Source organism: Anser brachyrhynchus (genome assembly GCF_964034855.1).
Source record: "Anser brachyrhynchus genome assembly, chromosome: 2".
NCBI classification, from domain to species: Eukaryota; Metazoa; Chordata; class Aves; order Anseriformes; family Anatidae; genus Anser; species Anser brachyrhynchus.
Window position 1 is genome coordinate 97,407,932 of NC_137695.1, and position 22,139 is coordinate 97,430,070.

At 44.0% G+C, this 22,139-nt stretch overlaps 2 protein-coding genes across 8 annotated transcripts in view; one reads left to right on the forward strand and one right to left on the reverse strand.

Annotated features, from left to right (window-relative positions):
- The window catches only part of INVS (inversin), a 99,982-nt gene extending 94,212 nt beyond the window's left edge, over nucleotides 1-5,770 (reverse strand). For 3 of the 6 annotated variants that reach the window (XM_080582793.1, XM_080582792.1, XM_080582790.1), the window contains exon 1: nucleotides 4,899-5,770. The gene's annotated coding sequence lies outside the window, so the exon portion shown is untranslated. Of the gene's footprint in view, nucleotides 1-4,549; nucleotides 4,665-4,898 lie in introns of those variants that run through there. The other 3 variants (XM_080582789.1, XM_080582791.1, XM_080582796.1) reach the window with 3 other exon arrangements.
- The window catches only part of ERP44 (endoplasmic reticulum protein 44), a 52,487-nt gene continuing 35,040 nt past the window's right edge, over nucleotides 4,693-22,139 (forward strand). Inside the window, exon 1 of one of the 2 annotated variants that reach the window (XM_080582809.1) lies at nucleotides 4,693-4,824. In XM_080582809.1, coding sequence (XP_080438935.1) covers nucleotides 4,768-4,824 — 57 coding nt within the window. In that variant the 5' untranslated portion in view covers nucleotides 4,693-4,767. Of the gene's footprint in view, nucleotides 4,825-13,761; nucleotides 13,810-22,139 lie in introns of those variants that run through there. The other variant, XM_080582810.1, reaches the window with a different exon arrangement.

Sequence of the window (22,139 nt, forward strand, 5' to 3'; positions counted from 1 at the left end):
ACTAATCCACCTCTGCTTCCTGTTAGTGACTCCAGAACCAGGCTGTAAATGTGGTATTGCCTAATGATCTCACTTAAAGAACATGCATTACAGAAACATGCATTCTACCAATGGCTCCCCAGACTTTCATTTAAAAAAAAAAAAATATATATATATATATATCCCCAAACCTAACTTTTGTTGCAGGCACCCCTATAAAATGATTTCAGGAATCACCCTAGTCGCTTACCCAACAATCAACTTGCCAACACCAAGCACGCCTGGCATTTGTACCTGTCTGAAGTGACCGGCTGCGAGAGTGCAACAGTTATTTGCGTGAGGAAGAGCTCCTTATAACTTTGGGTAAGTATTTTTCCTCATGAATAGTTCTGGATCCATTTCTGGTCATCTGAAACCTATGCAACAATGTGCTCCTGTCCCGCAGCTCTCCTCTTCCACTGCAAACCTCACCAGAATGTGACATTTGGTATCTCTTGAAGTCATGAATGCTTCCTTCCTTTCCAGTGAACCTCCCTACATTTCAGAAAAACCATCGAACATTTTTTGCATGCTTACTTTACCACATAACCAGGTGATCACTCAGAGGGTGGTGAGGCACTGGCACAGGCTGCCCAGAGAAGCTGTGGATGCCCCATCCCTGGAGGTGCCCAAGGCCAGGCTGGATGGGGCTTTGGGCAGCCTGGTCTGGTGGGAGGTGTCCCTGCCCATGGCAGGTGGTTGGAACTGGGTGGGCTTTAAGGTCCCTTCCAACCCAAACCATTCTGTGGTTCTACGTTCTTTCTCATAAACAAAGTCACTGATGGATTTGTGGCTTTATTAACTTCTAGGAGCAGACAACAGAAGGGAGTCTAATGTGACAGGAAGTTAAGAACATTTCCAGCTTTAAGGCCATGGAAGAAGGACAAAGTGTCATAAAACACCACAACAAATGACAGAAAAGCTCCGCTTGACTTGGTGCTTAAGAAAGTCAATAAAAGTGCAGATGCACATATGACAATGCAGGGAGGACAGAGCTTACATAAACCCAAACAAGCCCAAACATACTTTAAGGCCCAATGCATGACCGTTCTCATTTTAAAGATAACATTTCTTCAAACATTTCTAGTGCCTCAATAAATCTGCTTTTTGCCTTTTGAGGACACGCAATTTATACACTTCATTCCAAGCAAAACTTTTCCTCCCAGCACAGTAGTATGGCTTTTGCTTTCTGTTACCTTCCTTACATTACATTGGACAGAAGTAGGTGAGGCATTTCTGATTTAGGCAAATCTGAACCAACCAAGTGGGACAACATGAAACAGTGTCAGTTATACAGCTGCAGCACCTCCATCGTCTCCCCAGTGATAATTCCTACAGCTATATACATTTGCCTGCTATATGAAAGAAACACAACAATACTCAGCTGTGATCCCAACAGGAGGAAAGAAGGAAGAAGGCTGCAGAGATGGATCCTGTGCTATGTAACTTAACATGCAGTTGGCGTATGAGACTACAGCTTGTATTTCACTTGTCTCCACCTTTTTTCCCCAAAAGCTTCCCCTGGACACTGAGAATACATCAGTAGTCTCTATGTTATTAAGTGGACCTACATGCACCACTGGAATTGCACACTTGTTGGAATTTTGAGTTAGTAGCCTTATTCCCCAAAGTTATCCCCAAACTTATTTTACCTGCAGATTTTCTCTTCTGCTTTCATTCCAACTGGTCTGGAGATACTTGGTTGGAAGGTATCTCCTCATGACTTGCCTGCTTACTGAATCTGAATACTCTGGACAATTTTCTCAAACAAGTGAAGAATACTGCTTCTACCTCTTGTACTGCCAATTCCGAGTGCCCTCAAAAAGCTTTATTACCTGGCATATTCAACAGAGTAAAGAACCACATGTTTTCCTCAAGCACTAAAGGAATGCTGCGGACAAGCATCATCTGGTTCTAACACATTTCAGTCTTCTACGTTGTCAAATGGAACCAAGCAAAAGAAATCCTAAATAGGAATCTCAGCACAGCTGAGGCTGGCAGGGCCCTCTGGAGGCCACCTGGTCCCAGCCCTGCTCCAGCAGGGACACCCAGAGCAGGCTGCCCAGGGCCATGTCCAGGCGGCTTCTGGAGATCTCCAGGGAGGAGACCCCACAGCCTCTCTGGGCAGCCTGTGCCAGTGCTCTGTCACCCGCACAGCACAGAGGTGCTCCCTGATGGTCATACAGAACCTCCTGTGTCCCAGTTTGTGCCCACTGCCTCTGCTCCTGGCACTGGGCATCACGGACGGGAGCCTGGCTCTGTCTTCATCGCACCCTCCCTTTTTGTACTTATAGACATTGATAAGATCTCCCCAGAGCCTCCTCTTCTCCAGGCTGAACAGTCCCAGCTCTCTCAGTCTCTCACAGGGGTGGTGCTCCAGTCCCTGAATCACCTTTGTGTCTCTTCACTGGATGAACTTAATAACAAGACTCTAACAACACCTTTCTGTTTTTATTGTATTAGGGGGATGACTACAATAGTTGTAACATACTGGGAAGCACAAAACATGGACTAATTCCTGAAGTGAAGCATGACCTAGCTTCCAAGCTAAGGTCTACATCAGTGTAGAACTGGCAGTAATGGGAGCTGGAACACATGTCAGCAAAGCTCTGTTAGCATTTTTACTGCCATATCTGCTGTGCCTTTATTTTGGAAAGGTTATAACAGAAAGTAGCAGTTATGAGGAAAGGTTGGAAAGGTTATGATGAGAAGTAACAATTATGAAAAAACTTGCATTTTGCCTAGCCTAGCCCAACTCTCCTGATGTTAACCATACAGTTTGATCAGCATGAATTTTATTTAAAAAAATCCACACTGCTGACAGTCCTTAAAAAGTCACCCCAAACAAGTTAGGAACAGAAATGAATAAATGAACTACAAAATAAAATATCCAGGGGGTAGCAGTGTAAAATTCAGCAAGTATTGGAGATCTTATTAAAGCACCAGAGGCATTCCAGTTACAAATAAGCAATATTAAACTGCCTGCATACTGAGGAGAATTAATAAAAATATTCATCATTTCCAGATGAAAACAAGAAGAGTCACATCCATATAAAGCATCGATAATCCTACAGGTAAGAGAAGCACCCAAATGCCTCTACAGTAATTCTCAGTACAGTAACATCACTGCATTTAAAGACCTAATTTAAATTAGGTCTCTGATCCAGACCTCTGATTCTGGATCAGAGAAATTCTGAAATATTAAGAGGAACTATAAAAGGAAAATACGTAACTTTCCTTAGATATTCCTCTCATGTATATGGCAAGCAAATGAATCGGTATATGGAATATACCAGGTGAAGATATCTGGTTCAATAAAGATCCTCATTAACAGCAAAATGAGGTGCTTATTTGCACAGGATGAAAAACAACAATTAAAAAAAAATCAGGAAATAACTACATGATCTGTTTATAAAAGGTTATATAATTGGCATTATTCGTAACATACACTATATTAGTGGAATCAAGAATATCATTCACTTTCTCTTTTTTCAGCTAACGTATGGAAACATTAGCTGTATCAAGACATCTGAAATGCAGGGACAGCAAGAGGTCTTCAAGTTATGTAAAATTTCACACCAAACTATGCTCATAGCATGTTGTGTTACACAGATAATCGGGGTGACAGCATTTTTCTGTTCAGCAAGACACAGGGTTGTTAAAATTGTTGTGGATGCCCCATCCCTGGAGGCATTCAAGGCCAGGCTGGATGGGGCTCTGGGTAGCCTGCTCTAGTGGTTGGCAACCCTGCCCAGAGCAGGGGGGTTGAAACTAGACGATCTTTAAGATCCTTTTCAACTCAGGCCATTCTATAATTCTATGACATATGTGTGTGTATATATACGTACATATATATATGTATGTATTGTATACACACACACACATATATATAGGTGTTCTCACACCACGAAACTGAGGGGCTAAGTGATTTTTGCAGGGTCACAGAGAGACTGAGCCAAACTTTTCCTTGAGGCCAAACGGGGCCTGACTTGCAATAATGTGACACGAGGACTTTTATATGGCGCTGCGCTGTTTCCCTCCTCACACTTCCTCGTACGCTTGTGTACATGCTGGCGATGCGAAGCACGCCAAGCGCAGCTTTCCACGAGCTGTTTGAGAAAGCCCTGCGCGCAAAACCTGGAGTTTTACTGGGCGAGGGTGAACTTTAGGTGTAACTCGCTCAGTGACATAACGCCTGTCGGGGCGTGAAGGGGTCCAACTTCCACACTGTGATGCAGCGGGAGCTCCAAAAGCCCCCGCCCATCCCCTCACAGCCCAGCTCGGAGCACAAATAGGCTTCCTAAGCGGGGACGAAGCGAGGCACCCCAAATCCCTCATCCCACCCCACCCGGGCCGCCCGACGCGGCCGCCCCCACCCCGTCCCCCCACCCGCCCGCCACGCAGCCGGGGCCCGGCCCGCTCCGCAACAGCCGTAACGTCCGCCCGCCCGCTACGCAAACAGCGCAGCGGGCCGACCCCCCGCGGGGAGCCCCACGCGCGGTCCCCGCAGCCGCAGCGCCCCGCTACTCACCTCGCCGCCGCCGCCGCCTCCTCCCCCTCCCACCCCGGAACTACATTTCCCGTGACGCCCCGCGCCAGCCCGCCGGAAGCGAGTGGCGGAGGCGGGCGGCGGCCCCGGCGCTGGGCCGGCCGCGGGCGTTTCCTGGCGACGGGGGAAGTGCGGAGCCGCCGCGGCCGCCGAGCGCGAGGGAGCCGCCGCCGCTCGCCCCGCCGGCCGCCTCGTCTACCATGAGAGCCGCCATCTTCCTGCCGCCGCCTCAGCCCGGCCGCCTCGTCCTCCTCATGGTGAGGCGACGGCTCCTCCCCGACCCCCTTCTCCCCGTTTTACACCCCTCCCCCCACCCCCCCCCGGGCGGCACCTGCTGGGAGGGAGCGGGGAGGGAAGGAGGGAGAGGCCCGGCACGGCCCGGCCCGGTGGAGGCCGGCGGCGGGGGCCCGGCCCATAGGCTGCGGCCCCGGGGCGGGCAGGGCCCGGGCCTGGCCGAGGGGAAGGCGCTGGCGCCGCTTCCCCTTTCCCCCAACCGGGGCCGGGCTGGGCTCCCCCCCCCCACCCAGGGGAGCCTCAAATCTCTCAGCTCCGGGAGGGCCCCGACACGCCCGGGGTCCCGCAGCCCCCCCCGGGCTCGGGGGCTGGAGCTGGGGAAAGTTCCTGGGGGAATTTGCCTGCAGTTGTCAGCTTGTGGCTTCTTTCCGACCCCCCCTTTTTTTTTTCCTTTTTTTTTTTTTTTTTTTTAGCGTTAGGCGCGCAACCAACCAGATTTGCACACACACACACGCACACGATCATTACTGCACGCCTTCTGCGGAGATAAGGTGGCCGCCTTATCTTTTAAAACAGGCCGACCTACCGGTTCCTGCGCTGCCAGGGCTGTGCTGGGCCACATCCTGCGCCTTCCGCACCATGAGCGACTCGTGGAGCTGAAGGGGACGTGCGTGAATGAGTTTAAGGAGATTTGGTCTTAGACACCACCATATTTAATCAGTCTATTTTGAACAAAGTAGTACAAGCGGCCAGAAAAAAATTGAGGAATAATTGGAGGTAAAGATAGGTAGAGCCTTGGGGATCCAAAGGGAAATACCCATTAATATATCTACTAACGAATGAATGGCTAGAAACATGAAGACAAGCGCTTAATGAGCGGGACCAGAGCTCGTTATCCCTTTGAAGCATGCACTGCTACCTGGATAAGCTTTGGTTAAAATATTAAGAGCTTGCTGTAGTTTCACGCTGAGTAAGTATACGTGATTGGTATGGCTTGAAAAAACACATTTGAGGTGTTTATATATAGATGGCTATTTATAGTGTATTAGCTCACTGTATGAGAGACTACAGTGATGAACCTCGTATTTTCAGGTTATATCTGTGCGTTAGCACGTGAGCAACATTACTCTTGTTCTAAAATCAATATTTTAACCATTGTATTAAGAACAGCAAGCAAAACCAAGAAGCGTGTACTGTTTTTAAACTGACATTTAAATGGGCAAGTACAAGTTTGAAAAATTGGACAGGAATTAATGAAAGCATTTTTCTTTCTTCATGGTACAGTGGATCCATGCAAATTTAATATGTGTCAGTTAGGTTATGTGCACGTCAACTTAAGAAATAGATCGCGGGTAAGATCTGAAACTTCCCTGTATTTTAGTTGCTGTTTCTCTGCGTATTGATTATTCGAACCTACTTCTAATGAGATTTAAAAGATCTATATACATAAAACTTGAAAAAGAAAACAGATCAGAGTTGTTTTTTAAGATATTCATGTGCAATGCTACCTGTGTAATTCTTCAGCGTCACATCAGCCATGCCCCTGTGTCGTAAGGTGCCTGGTTACGTCCTTGAATCAAGACAATGAATCACTCCTTTCAGTAGGTTTGTTAAAGAGTTCTGTGAAAGTTGTCCTGAGCAGGCTGGGAATGTGAGAGGATCCTTGTTCTTTCAGCTAGCTGAGAAACTCGTTTGCGGAGTACCATGCTTGTTTTCTTGTGGCATTTAGGGAACCTGGTAGTGTGTATCAGATTGACTTCCAAGTTCTGGTAACTTTTTTTTTTTTGTCTTACCAACAGCTATGAATACTTACGACCCACAACATGACTGTGGTTTTGTATGGTGAGGTTTGAGAGAGCCCTCTGCTCTGCGTCCAAAGGATGTGCCAGCTAGCAGAGCCTCCTCGAGCGTGGCAGTTGGTGTATTTTGTGGATGCGAGCTTATTAGTGTTACATCAGTGGTTCCTAAAACAGAGAGCAATGATATACAGCCGTGAAAACAGCTTACTAAGCTGGACTCGTTTAGTAATAGCAATGAAGTTTAAAAATAATTAAGCTTCCAAACTTCTGGATAAGCATATTTCTTGTTCTGCACAGCCTACCTCTGAGGGAAAGAAGTTGCCCTTTATTTTTCATACATATTGCCTTTGTTTCCAGAGCTCTGCACACCGAAAGTGTTGTTATGGATGAGCTTTTGCCCTGGTACATAATGAGCCTCCCTGCCTTGGCTTTATGCTTCCGAATGTTCAAAGCAGATATGCGCTAGAAGGTGATGAAATCTAATCTCTAAAGAGGGGAAGTGAAGGCAAGGAGAAGAATCAACATAGTATATTAGCACAGCAGTTGGCGACCAGGAAAAAGAGTGTGGTTTATTGTTACTGCTTTTGTGTGTTGTGAAAGTATAACAGGAGTTCTTCAGGGGTGGGAGGAGGACACTGCCTTCCCTGAGGGGGAGGGAAGGGAGGGCTGTGCTTAACTGGAGGAGAGTAGGCTGGGAGAAGGAAATACTGTTTCGTAATGAAAGCGCAGAAAACTATATAAAAGATGTGGAGGGTTGAAATGCTGTGAAAGAAAAAGGTACGATCTCAATATGAAAAGAAATTATTGTGTCTGAAAACATTTGACAGCAGGAGATCACTAAAATTTCAGAGGGCTTTGGGTCTCCCTCCTTGTATTTCCTAATACACTTCGTGATCCCGCTGGAGGTTAGATTGCAGCACAGGGATACCCACCAGTCCCAACAGAGTCCTTTTCCCTTGCAACTTTTCAGTCTCATGCTAGCATTGTACTGGATCAGAGCTGCTGTGAGACGAGCAGTGGCTGGGGAGAGGACAGGGCAGCACAGGCTGGCACAAACCCTGCTTCTGTGACACTGGAGCTGAGGGGAAGGGCAGGCAGGGCACAGTGGAGGGTGGTGTCCAGCTGACGGCAAGACTGGAATGAGTAACATCGCTTCTTGCTCGTAGCTGAATGATGTTTCTGCCATTTGGTATATGGCTTGATGCTAGGCAGGACAGGTCTGACGAATCCAAGACAGCAGAATAAACGCTGTGCCTCATCCCATCCTTCTGTAAGGCAAGGCGTGGTTCTTTGGCTTTGCTCTGCCCAATCTCGCTCTGTGTTTGCCTCCACCTGCAGGTGCATGACGAAAATTGTAGAACAGGACACCCCACCGCACATGCCTCTGCTGCACGTGCACGGCAGGTACTTGTCACGTTGCTCAGTAAGCCGCTGGGAGGCTCGTGCGGGCGGTGTCCCTGGGGAATAGACGTGAACAGAGGAAACCACCAACTGATAGCGAGGAAAGGGAAGGGGGAAGTTCTTTGCTTTTTTTTTTAATTATTTTTTCCCCTCGGGCAACTGTAAAAGGATTTCCCTCTTCTTGCCCTTCAATCTGTGGAGGTTTATCAGGTTTCAGACCTCTACTGCTATGCCTTTCTTTGTGGCTTGTTCAGAAAGGGGTCCCAGACAAACCAAGAACACCTACTTAACGTGTTTTGCAACACCATTGGAAGAACATACTTGGCCCCAGATGCTCTGAGGTTGTATAAAGTCGGAGCATCTTCTGAGTAGCACCGCTGCCTGTTTGTATGCTCTTCCCCGTGAGCTGATGTGGTTTAGTATTGCCAGGTAATACCTAGTGTTATGGTTGGTCTTATGCTATAATTTTCATATTTTTAGTTGAGCTTTCCAAATGCTGCCTACATAGCAGTGCAGTTGCAGCCGCTAGGAGCAGGAACTTAGAAGAGGAACTCAGAAGAAGACAATGACCTTGCAGTCTTCTATTAAAACTTTAATTGAAAAAAAAATGCTATGGGATAATATTTTTGTTTCTTGTTTGACTGCTGTTGCTTTTTGTCTTGTTAGCATGACATCAAGTACCCCAGTAGCAAAAATGAAAATTAAATAAAATGATGTCTTATCTTACTGTTAAACAGGCAGTTTGCTACTTGCTCTATCAAAGAGAAACTGAACTCTGTACAGTTTTGCAGTGTGTAGAGCATATTTCTGTGCACTTGCCTCTCTTTGTGTATTTATAGGAATCCTGCTCAAAATATTCTGAATTTGAACATTAGTCAAAGACTATAATTGGAGGCAAATTTTAGGCCACTGAGCTTTTATATAATGAAAAGGGTTCCCTGCAAAAATAGCACGAGAGTTTTGAGTTGTCTATCATCTGTCATGCCCTCTGAAGAGTAAATTAGTTGTTAACTGAGGAACCGTCCCTGGGAATTTGGAGGGGGGCGGGTGGGTAGGGGAAGCTTATTGCTCCTGAAACCTGAAATGATTCTTCAAACAGCGCACCAAGGCAGTGTTGGAAAATGTAGAAATGAGTTATTGACAGTATAACGTCAAAGATCCTGTCGCTGGCAGGTGATGCTCCTTATCTTTGTTTTCTTTTGATATCCTTACTCTCTGCTTTGCTTTCGTTTTTTGGCAGGCCAGCTTTCTTAAGCAAGACACTGGTCCTCGTGCCACTTCCTTGGGAAAACAGTATACCGCTTATTCCTATTGCTGCGCAGTAGTCCTCTCCTTTGTTTTAATCAAACCTAGCTCTTCTTGAATGTCTCTGAGGATGATATGCTGCTATTCAGGAGGAACAATTGTTTACCTTGCAGGCTCTTCCGTAAACCTCGCTTGAATAGTTTGCAGACATTCTATGTGACTCCTTGGCTTTTTTGCTGTGTGTAAACTTTATTATGTGAGTCTATTGAATGTAGTTTGCTTGAAGGGAGAGAGTTGTCTCGCATGAAAAGAAGATATAAAAATATGTTATAAATCTTATAATTGTGCACCAGAGCTGCTTCACACGCTCTTCATGACAGTCTAGAGATATCTTCAAGTAATGGATGCTTCAATAATGGAGTGGTTTTGGATGCATTAGCAATATTTTAAAATATTTTTTTAAGAGTGAGCTCTCAGTGATGTGGAGGTGGAACGTTTAGAAATTTGAGCAGAAGCAATTTAGTGTGTTGATGTCAAAGGCTAAGCAATGTTTTCTTCCAAAGCTCTAAACTGGAGAGAGCTCCCGAGAAACAGAAGAGGTCAGGCGCATTGTATAGGATCAAGAAAGAAACTGAGAGCAGAATTTCTTGGTGTGGGCTCTATCTTTGTGCTTTCTTTCTCTCTGATGCATCTTCATTCATCAGAAACATGCTAGCAGTCGGTAGAAATGTGACTTTCTTTTTCAAAATAGCGATGCCAACTGCTCATAGAATTTTTAAAAAGCTCATAACAGATTTTTGAAATTTTGACTTTTCAATTTATTGACTCTCAGGTATTTAATTTTACGTTGTTAAGAGTTGTTCTGTAAAGCAGTGGCTGTACTCAACAGTAACTGGGAATATTTTTTCACTTCCATTTGAAGATGCTGTTGTCAGGGTGCTGCGTTTCTGCAAACCAGTTGTAGGACCCTGGCCATGCTGAATTACGCTCTGGTGATTACAAAAACTGACAAGATGTATTGCAGAAGAGTTCCATCGTTTTTTCACATATACAGCTAAACCAAACCTGGACGCTCCTTCACACACGTGCATGCACACCTCTTGTAATCCTGTAGCGAGCCACAAGATCTGCCACGAGATCTGCACAAGATTTGCGTAGGCGATGGAACACAAACTTTGTTTTGTTGCTTGCACTGGCACTAAGCAAAATGTGAAGTATGTAGTGGTACGCATCTTAAACCACACGCTGACTGAAATATTGAAAGCAGAGAAAATCGAGTGAAGATGGGACATCACACGCAGTTATGTGCGTGCGGGTGCTCTCTGCGTACCTTGAGTTTCCAAGGAATTATGTGTGCAGCTTGAGGTTTCTGGTAAGCAAAGTAAATCTGATCATCTGTTTTTCATTGCGGTAAATGTTTGGGGTTTCTGCCCTCCCCTCATTTCTTCATCTACATTAATTTGTCAAAGCTTTCTCTCTAAAGCCATAGAGGAGTGGTGAGTCTCACTGCGTTTACCCGCTGGGGCCAAGTTGTAGACTTTTGTTTTTGATTGCTTCTGCTGGGAGCTCGTTGATCGTGTCAGTTGGAAGGAACCTCTAAAGGTCTTTTGGTCCTACTCCCTGCTCAAAGCAAGACTACTGTAGGTGAGGTTGCTCAGGGTCTTTTCCAGTTGAGATCTGAATATCTCCAAGGATGGAGATTCTAGAATCCCTCTGAGCACCTATAAACGTTGAAAATTCTATCTGAAGAACCTCTTTGGAGCAGCAGCTTGTGTCCTGTCCCTGTGCATCTCTGAGTCTGTCTCTGCCTTCTCTGTAACCTGCAGCTGGGTAGCTGATAGCAGCAGCTACACCTTTCCTTCTTAAGGCCGAACAAGTACAATTATCTCAGCCTTTCTTTGTATGTGCCCTGTTCTCCAGTCACTGTTCATCTTGGTAGCCTTGTGCTGGACTTCACTCCCACACGTTAACCTCTGTCTGGTAGAGACAAACCCCAGCCTGGACAGAATTCTTCAGATGTGGTCCCACAAGGGCCAGTATAAGGGAAGAATCAATTCCTTTGATCTGACGGCTCTGCTTTTGCTAACGCAGCCCACGAGGTATGCAGTTGGCTGCCTTTGCTGCAAGAGGCACGCTGCTGACTCCTGTGCAACCTGCCCCCCAGCACCTTTCTGTCCCTGGGGGATGGTGAAGAGCTGTTTTCTATCCAGTTGGCTCCCAGCCTGTATGGGGTTAGTCCACCCCAGATGCAGGACTTTGCCCGTGTTGAACTCCATGAGGTTCCTGTCAGGCTGTTTCTCCAGCTGACCGAGGTCTCACCGAGCGGCAGATCTCCCCTCTAGCATATCAGCCAGTTCCCCAATTTGGTATCCTCAGGAAATTTGCAGAGGGGGCACTTTACTGACAGCCAGGGTGGTGGAACAAAGACAAACATTTTTGCACCCAATACTGATCTTGCAGAGACTCCACCAGAGACCACTTGGACCTGGTACCTTTGAGGAGAGCCCTGTGAGCCCAGCTGTTGTGTCACTCACTTCATAGTTCACTTATTCAGCTCATATATTACCGGTTTAGGTCTAAGGATACTTTGAGGGACTGTGTCAGAAGCTTGTTAAAGTCGAGGCAAACAACTCCTTTACAGTCAATCAGACAATCAAATTGGTCAGATTGATTTGCTATTTCTGAATCTCTGCTGGATGGACACGGCTTCTGGGAGGAAAACTTGCCTCCATAATTCTCCTGGGGACCCAGGAAAACGCATGCTATCTGCTTTTGTGTGTCTGTACATGTCCAACTTGTTTGTTTCTAGCTTGATCTTACCTTCATGTGGGTAATGCTTCCCTTCTACAGTATTCTACGGGGCTCAGACATCATCAGAAGAAAATGATGGGAAGAAGACATTGAGTTCCTAAGTCTTTTTTGGGGTCCTTTGTCGTTAGGTTCCTTGCTTGTTGAGCAGCAGACCTACAATTTTCTTAGTCTTCCTTTTGTTGCCTGTAGAAACCTCCTGTTGACCATTAACATCCCCCTGTAGTTTCAATTCCAGCTGAGCTTGGGCTTTTCTAATTTCTCCTGTCTGCTCAAGCAATGTTTCTCTACTCCTGCCAAGCATTCCTTTTCCTGCCTCTACCTTCTCTGTACTTCATTTTTCCGTTTCTGAACTCATCCACAAGTTCCGTGTTAACCCATGCGGATCTTCTGCCATACCTTACTGACTTTTTCTGCAAGCGAAGTGGATTGTTTTTGTGCTTTGAAGAGGTTGTCCTTGAGCATCAGCTGGCTCTCATGGGGCCATTTCCCTTTCAGAGCTGTGTTCCAGGAGTGGACTGAATTGTTATCGAGACCCGAGTGTCCTGCAGGTGATAGATGGGAATTACCACGAGTCCTGATCATTACTGAGTTATAGCTGAAAGCTTTCTCAGCATGAAGAAATGAAATGCTGGAGCTCCCGAAGGCTTATTTCATGGAAAAAGTCGGTTACTACATTATGAAGTGTTTGGACAATGCTCTCAGACATGTGGTTTAATTTTTTGGTAGTCCTGTGCGAAGCCAGGAGTTGGACTTCATTATCCTTGTGGGTCCCTTCCAACTTGGGATATTCTGTGTGTTGGAGTCTCTCGGTTGCTTCACTTTGGGACCAAAATTAAGGATATGCTAACTTACGTGGAGATTTCGAGTATATGGTTGGCTGCTTTCACTTTGGAAAGGAAAATACTCTCCCTGGCACTGGGAGAGAGACTGTTTTTTTGCTTGTTTGTTATTTTTATTATCTCTGAAGCTTTTTATCCTAAAAGGTGTTCGTGAAACACAAGCCTGAAGTAGAAAGCAGAGCCCTGGAAATGGAATATAGTAAATGAACTGGTTCCTTGGCAATCCTTGTCTCTCGTCTCGCGTGTCATCAGTGGTCCTTGCCTGGTTTTAATGTGTTTTATCGAGGTGCATCCAACAAAAGGTCTGTGAAGATGTCAGCTTGGGCTGTGGGGTCTTTTTTGTTCTTAACATTTGTGAAGAGAAGTGGGGAGAAGAAGAGTAATCTAACTTCTGTTGTAAGACAACTGGCAGTGAAGCTTACGTTTCATCTCCAAGTGGATTCACGTGGCAATTGGGCGTAAACCTGGAGAGACCTTGTTCATTAGGAGCTCTGCAAGGAAGCACTTTGAAAGGCAAGGCGTAGGTGCCTGTTCCAATGGTCTTGAAAAAGAAATCAACAGCTGTGGCAGAGTGTTTTTGTTTCCCACAGCTGTCATGACTAGGAAGTGATGATAAAATTAACAAAGGGAAAGTGTTGCAGTGATGCACCCCCATTTGTAATCCCAGGAGCTTTTTGTTCCTTTAGTCCCCTGTCACTTCTGTCTCTGCCATGGTTTATTGCTATCCCCTCTCTTAAATCTTGCTGGAAACGCTCAGTCCCTCAATTCTTTGCCAGTTATGAAGATTATGGGTTTTCATAAATGTGTGTATGAAAATACTTTTTTTTTTTTTCTTTCCCCTTCTCCCTGTTGAGTCGATCCACTTGGGATTTTGGAGAGAATGACTGCAAGACAAACGGGTAGCTTCACAAAGGTAATTAAGGCAGTATGTGGTGCGGAGGGGGAACAGTTAGGGGTTCTTTCCTCCTAATGATCTGTTAATTAGTGAAGGGAGCTCAGCGAGTGGGGGGGCCTCTCAGGAATTACCTTTGACTGACATTTCAAACTGCTTTGGTTAAGAACATGTAATTGCAGGGGGGAGAGGGCTCTTTATTTTTGTCTTTTTTGTATTTTCCCTGTCAACATAGGCTAGCAGAATTTGCTAAGATGGTGCAACGGTGTATATATGCATGCATGTATAAAATTAGCATCACCTAGCTATTAAATATTATTTTAAAATAAGCTAATACATCGCTGTGATACCTGGCAGAGGACTTTTGCGACTATTTTCCTTGCTGTGATTAACAGTAACCACTTCTTTATTTTGCAAACAGCAAGCACCCTACATTGAGCTGGTTAACCGCAGAGCCAGCGCGTCCAACACTTGCTACCAGTTCACGCAGTGCGCCGTGTGAAGGTGGTACTCTTATTTTTAGGACTGCTCTGGAATGCTTGCTTGCAAGTTTTCATGGGAGCTAGCCTGCTGGCAGAGTTTGTGTTCCTTGGAGGATGTAAAGCAGCAACGGGGTATCCCTATCGCGTTCTTTTGTGCATTCCAAAGTATCTGTGGCATGTGTCCCGTCCCCCGCATTATTTACTCTTCTGCTGCCCAGCGTAATCCACGATAAACTGACTGCGTGTGTGCAGCCCTTAGCAGCTGTTTAGGGCAGAAATAGCCCCTGCGCAGCCTGAAATTAGCCACTCATTCTTCAAGCTCTAACTTGCACGTGCAGATGTGGTCCTAAAGGTGATTTTTTTCTGTTTGGGTCCAGGCAGCATAGCCTTAATTAATTTTCTGTAGAAGATAGTGAATTGATTAATTGTGAAATGTATCTTTTTTTCCTCCCTTAACTTCAGAGGTTTTTCAGCTTCCAATATATAAATTAGAACGCAACTGTGGAGTAGTATTTCTATTACTGCTTATTTGGGAAAAATCCTTATCCTCTCACATGCCACTTGAAGGTAGCTAGTAATAAATACCAACCTGAAACATCCAGGCCAAGCATTTGTTACAGGCAAGAAAATGGGTTGCCAGTGAGCTTTTATATACTGAGATTTGTAGTTCACATCTCTAAAATGGAGGCTTGTGAAGTGTGCATCACAAATTTGCCTGAAAAGAAATGAAAATAATCCAAGTAAGCATAAACAAAGGTGGTGTTTTAAATGGATTTAGGCTTTTCTAAAAGAGAAAGGAGCAAACCGCACCCCCCCCCCCCCCCCCCCCCCCCCCCCGGGTCGTATCTTGTAAAGTTGGTGGTTTACAAGTTGTGAGGTATTCTTCCTTGTTTGGTTTCCCCAGAAAAAAGAGGGAGGAGCAGCAGCAACACAGGACTGGCTCTCAGATGGTTTTTCTTGTAGAAACTGAAGTTTCATACGCTGTGGATGGTTATGCTGCAGAGCACTATGTTTGTCTTGGTAGTTGCGCAAAACCTTAACCTCCTGCTGAAACATTAGGAGGTCATCTGAGGGAAGGTGGCATCTCGGTCACGCTCAAGGAAGAAAAAAATCTGTAGCACGATGACGGTCTTAGTGGTACTGGAAGTACTGCTGCTGGAAGTTGTAGGTCTGAGGTTGGTAAAAGGGGCTGCTTGGGGGCACACTCACCAGTGGGTACGTTTGGCCGAGATTGCAGGGTGCAGCGTGACTGCGATTCCGAACTGCAGGAGGGTAGGAATGTAATTTTAGTTGTCATCCACACGCTCGCTCCTCTGCACCGAGCGTATTGCAGCTTTAGTTTTGACAGCTGTTGCTCTGAGCATGAAATAAGGATGGGCCAAATCAAGTTGGCCGTGCTTCCACATTCTGAAGCCAATTTTGTCATTTGGAAATATGGCTAGGCAGCAGCACTAATATGAACAGCATAACTTAAACAATGTTATCAGACTTGATGTGTCTGCTTGTGTTCCCTTATATTATCTTTATAGTTAAAGCACCATGTTTTGCTTTCCTCTTGGTGGGGGAGAATGACCCTAGCTGTATTTTTCACTTAAGTGTTTTGGTCTAATTGTCATTTTCACTTTTTTTTTCTTTTTTTACACAGTGCATTAGCTGCAGACTTTAAAGCAGTTAGGACTCCGCACCTGTGGAGTCACAGGGTTTTGATGCTTCATCTTTCAGTGCTGATGTGAATGTGGATATGAATGCTCTGCCTCTAGAACTGGCTTTGTGCTCGCAAATGCGCACAGGTTTCTTGCTTACTACTCTTATGGGTTCTGCTGTGTAGAGCTCCTGAATACTTCCCTCCTTGGAGGGGAAAAAAAAAAAAGGCAGCAAAGAGCAAAAATCAGACCAAGCAGAGTGGGACCTGTTTCCAAGATGTTGCTACCCAGGATCGTATGCAGAATGTTACAGATATGTGAAAGTGCAGATTTCTTGAAGGCTGCACTTTCATTATGCCACCTGACTGATATTTTATCTAAATTGCCTCTGAGGTATTTCTATCATGGAGAGCTAGTTCATACGTGTTTATGATAGCCTTTTAATTTGCATTTGAGCAGTTGGCTTCAGTGATTCCTACCTACTTTGAAAACAAGTTCCAGCATGAAAGGTAAACCTCAATAGGCTTCTCTTTGCTCAAGTTCTGTCTTCTTTTACACCACAAAGAGATAGATAACTGGATGTTTTGGAGCAGAATTGAAAATAGATTGTATTTGCACTACTGAATACATGGTTAATGAAAAGATAAGCAACTGAGAGTGAGTAGGTGTTGGAATTGAGTATTTCAGTTGAAAAGGATTGGTTTTTGTCTTGTTGAGCAATAATACTGATATGTACTAAAATCTACTGAAATTAATACTTAAGAGGAACTGTGTGTTATTTTTAAAGCAGCAGGATGTGCGTAGGCAACAGGTGTAGAATAATCTGAAGGAATGAGTGCATGAGCAGGTAATCGAATTTTCTGAGACAACAAGCATTCATGTGAGGTTGGAGATGCTGTTTCTGATGAAACACTACAGCTACTTTCAGCTCCCACCTCTGAGATTACACTTGAAAGAAGAGTTCCTGAGTTCGGTTGCCTCTCCTTCCACAGAATTGCTTAACAGTTTTGGTTTCATTTCCATCGCCGGTCCAAGAAAAGACAGAACAGAGAGGGAATCCTCATTCGTTGTCTGTTCTGCACTGGCCCTGTCCATAAAGACTGGAATAAAGGTGAGAAGAAAGACTGTAGACAATCCTGGTGAAGAACGGGATAAGTAGGTTGCTTTCTGCAATGATGCATGTGGGTCTCAAAGGCAGTCCTTAATAAGCCTTCTATTTAGACTTGACTATTTATATGAAATGACTCAGTTTTTTCTCTATTCCTACACAACAAAATCATTTCCAAAGGTATTTTAAGTCTAAAAATGCCTGTGACTTACTTAAAATGCAGAGGAAAGTCTTGAGAAAGTCTTGACTTGCATTTCAAGTGTACACACCTGTATGAGTACATGTGTAATCTGTGACACGAGGAATGAAGTCGTGGATTTAAACTCTAAGGTTTAAACTCTCTCCTATGAACAGTTTTGGTAATGGCTTTTGTGTGGTGTAGCAATTGCCTTCACGGAGAACAGGCTTTTCTCCTTGACATAGTGAAAAAGAGTTGGCAAACTTCTGCTCTGCTATCAAAATTTTCTCCTTGGCAAGACCAAGCTACCCTTTATTTTATGTTGCTGGATCATACCTTTGACAAGTTCAGAAACTTCAGGGTATGGACTTTCAGGAGCAGCTGTTGGTGTTTAATTTGCGCTAATCTTTCTGGGTATCTAATTCTATGTACTTTATTCCTTCTTGAAAGTGAATCAGCGCGTTGCTGCCAGATAATCAGAGCAGTTGGTAGCCATGTCAAATAAAGAAAGCGGTAATGGAATGTGAGGTTCTGCCACCCCTTGATTTTTTTATTTTTTTCTTATAAAGCTGCGCAAGTTATATAATTTTTCAGGGGAATTCTAGTCACCTATTAGTAGTAAGCGTGGTAAATAAAATATCTGAAGATTCAGAGTTTTCAGGCAGTTTCCTGGGGAGCTGAATTCATGGCTTTAAAGCTATGAAACTCGCTTTAGGGTAAGCTGATATTTCTGCAGATGTGGACTACTTTATATGTTTTTTGTGAAGCAGTACAGTTGTTCAGACGCCCATTTACACCTGTGGTAGATATATGGAACGTTGCCTATAGTGGGATATTTCAGACAAGGAAAATAGTGCGTTACGGCCTTCACTGGAGAGTGCCCTTTTCCCTCTGGGTCAAGAAGGGAAGTAAGTCAAAGTTAGAAAAGAGTTGAACTGAAAATAACTTACAGGTCTTATCTCTGTGACATTTTTTTAAACACGCCTCGTGTCATTTTCGAGCCCTGACTTGAGCATTCCTTTAAAAGACAATGATCCTTAGATTTGTGCCCAGAGACCTGAGCTTTAAAACTGTGTTTAGATGCGTGGGTCTGCTGTTCATAGCCTTACGGAAAAAATGTGGTGTGTTGAATTGCACATTTTGATAGCGAGGTTTAATTTTCTTCTCTGCAATGGACTCTCTGAGTGAACATATTGCATCTTGTAACAGGAATGGCCAAGCTGCTGGGAGGTAAATTTACCCCATTTTACTGGGGGCCTTCAGTGCTATGGCAACAAGCCATTGAGACACCTCTTTGGTTGTGAACCATTCCCAGTCGTAAATGGCACGAATGACAATCCTACAGGGCTTTTCCAAGTCAGCTAAGGTCAGCTGTAGGAACCATTAATTGCAAGGTGGTTCTCTTCACCTAGAGTGTAGAATCAATATCATTTGGAATTGCAAAGATAGGGATTAGTTGTGATATTGGTTTTTTTGTTTCCAACTTTTTTTTTCTGCAAAAAGTTCTTTAATATCGATGGTATATGCACCTACACCAGGTATTCCCATGAGACACTTTTAAAATGGGAGTAGGTGACAAGATACACAGAGAAAAAAATAAAATTGCACTACCTCTTAATATAGTGCTCTGTCTACCTAGCTTTGTGCAGGTTCTGTAGCACAGTTTAGCCTTTATAGGCCATTCAATTTTATAATGATTTAGCTAAAGGAGTAAGTTTACTTTTCACATCTGTGTGCGTGTGTATATATATTATCTGTAGTTGAATTTAGTTAGATTTTCTCTGTTCACATGGGAGGTTAGTAACTGCGATCCCTAAATCTGTTTTCAGTAGCTTCCTTTGAGTTTTTAAAATTTCCCTGATTCAATTTAAGATGTGGCTGTTGAGAGAAAATAATAGGAAAATGATTTTTTAAAAATTGCTCAGCAAACTTAAATATACATCAAAGTGATCATTATTTTGCATTTTGAACTAATATGGTTAGGTCACTGTTTCATAATAACAGATAATATCCCTAATAAAAACCCTGTTTGATGGACAGAATAAGGGATGGCAGCCTTCAGTTAGTCTAAATTATGAAAATGTTCAGGCGTGCCCTGGAATATGGCAATGACAATTAAAAGAGTCGAACCACTCTACTGAGGGGGTGAGTTACGGTCTCTCTTCCCTTATTTTTCCCCAGCATTCTGTATTTACTGTTGCCTGCCTCTGCTCTGGACGCTGTGGTTCATTGCGGAGCTTCTGGGAACGCGACCAGTGGGATGTCCCTGATTGATGGCTCCGAAGCCGAACTTCAGGGGCTCTTACAATGTCTGTCAACTTCAGCGCTGCTTTCCCCTGGGGCTCCTTTCAATTTGTAGCATCCTACGGCAGGCTGTAAACCCATCTGCTTCCCGTTGTCTGTGAGTTTAATGCAGATCTCGGAGCAGCAGCAGATTAGCAGCGTGCATAAAGAAAACGTATTCGGGGACTGAAAGTCAGCTGCAGAGTCCTGTGGGGCCAAGACTTCAGGTAGTAACTTCAGCGTGTCAGTCTGGATTAGAGGTAGGATGGAGCTGGTTGCCAGACGTAAAATGATTCTGTGGTAGGGGAGAGAGGCGGTTTAGTCGTGTGCCTTAAGGATTTCCCAGCAGGAAAAAAAAAGGGATAGATGGGAAGTTTAGCAAGTGAAAATGAAGGCTGGTCTTGTTGGCTGCCTTGCAGCTGTAGTGCTAATTAGAAATCATAGTGCTCCAAGAATAGGTTTTCTGAAAAACACGGATGGTTTGCTCTGGAAGTGAGGACCTCCGTTTCATTATGTGAATTAACAGAAGAAATAAGTGAAAAACTGAAATACAACAGAACTGGTTTTTTCCTTTTCTTGCAGTTTTAAGATTGTGCCCAGTTAGTTAAACTGACTCTTGTGCAAGAAAATGGTGGGTAACATGAAATGAATTTGGGAAGGAGATGCCGCTAAACCTACAGGCCTGCCTCTCCTGTCTGGCTAGCGCTGAAAGAACTATCAGCACTAATTGCTAAGAGTAAAATGTTGATAAAAGCTTTACCTAAACCTCCCGAATGACCAGCGGGCTTCGTTAATTGGATGTGTGCTACTGAACAGCAGGGCTGTCAGCAGAAGAGCCATTTAAATGGCGTGCATTTTCATTTCCTTTTTGGAGAAGGGATCTGAAACGCGGCATTTGAAGTCGGAGAGGTCTGCCTTTGAGGGGCTGTGGGGTGAATGGGATGGGTTGTGTCCAGGCCTGCTGTTTTACGTAAGGCAGCTTGTGCAGTGCTTTGCCATAATGTCAGCGGAGGACAATGTTGCCTTTTGGGCAGTGCTTTGAGGTCTTGTGTTAGAAAAATTCAAAATGTCAGCTAATGTGTAGTTACTTCTCAGAAACAAATAAATAAGTACTGGCTCCTGCCAGGAGCTGCTCGAACTTGAAGTGAATTGTTTCGCTGTGAGTTTGTCCCCTCCTGTGCCCCTCGCTGGTTCTTTTCACAATTCAGCGTGTGGTTTGGGGGATAAATTCAAAAGAAATCCCTGTGATATTACTGCATAATTTCTTCAAAGATTTTCTCACAACTGAAGAAAGTGGGTCAGAAATGCTAGGATTTCTGTACCAACCGAACTTCCCAGTGAAAACAAGCACAGCGTTATCTTCAGAAACTTCCAGGAAACAGGGCTGATCCATTTGGGCTGCATTTGGCAGGGTTACTGAGGACAAGAGGAGCAAATAAACGTACACAAGTGTCATCTCCTCTTCCCTCTCCCCTTATCAACTAAGTTTCATCTTTGCCAATGCATTGTTCAGTTCCTGATGTTTTCTTCCTCAGCAATGCATTCATTCAGTAAGCGTATACATGGTTTCTGCACTTGCTTTTTAGTCCACGTTTTTTGACATTTTTCTATAGAGATTGAGTAAATTATAAACACACATTCATCCAACTTTTGCAGTTTCAAGTATTTAGAATTTAAATATTCTACTATATCTATATTTTTGACAGTTTTCCTTTTTGAATTGTTTTTGCAAGATTCCTTCACTGAGTTTGGAGCTCTTGGGCAGTTGGTTGGAAAACTTTTTCCCTGGTTACAAATGTGAACAGTTACTTGTGTCCATCTGATGTAGGCCAGTGGAATACTAAATTTGCATTTAAAAGTTTGGAGAAAAAAAAAAGTAAGTTTTTTTTTTTTTGCCACTGTTTTTCAGAACTTAAGTTCAATACCTGCTTTATAGTGTGCAACTGATGTTCAGGAACAATTTCTTCAAAAATACCTTATTTTCTGCCCCTGTGTGAAGCCCCATTCACAGGCTTCATCAAAGGGTAGAATATATTCTCAAAGCTGTGTAGCTTCTTAACAATTTAAATACAAATTTATATTCCTTCGTGTTAAATATTAATGTAGTAATATCACAAACCATCTTGCATCTCTGGGGACAGCGGCATTACTGGGTCAAAAGGGTGTGCTTTGTTTCTTACAGGCATTATACCCTGATGAAAGCATCAGCTGAAGTGAGTCTTGCGTGTATATTGGTATTTCTGAAAAGAAAGCTTTTTTCTCCTTAACTCTATGTACTTAATGTGAAGGTTTTGGCACCCACAATTGTTTAGTTGGTATAAAACATTTAAGAATATACTTGTGAATATATTCTGACAAAATAGGATTTTTCGTATTTCTAGTGGGGAAAAAAGTATTCCAATCCTCTCATATTTGTGTAGCTTTCGGGGAAATAAGTTCTTAGTCTCAGTGTTTCTCTACTACTGTTTAATATGAAGGGGCAATAGGATCTACAGCTTGATTTCGTCTTCAATATATGAAGATAACTGAAGTCTTTGCTTCGGTACTCGCAGCTTGCACCATGTTTTTCTACAAATAATTAAGAAAGCAGTGAAAATTTTTATTTGTGCTATGAAGAAGTGCTAGGTTAATTTGCTTTTATTCTGTACATAGCACAG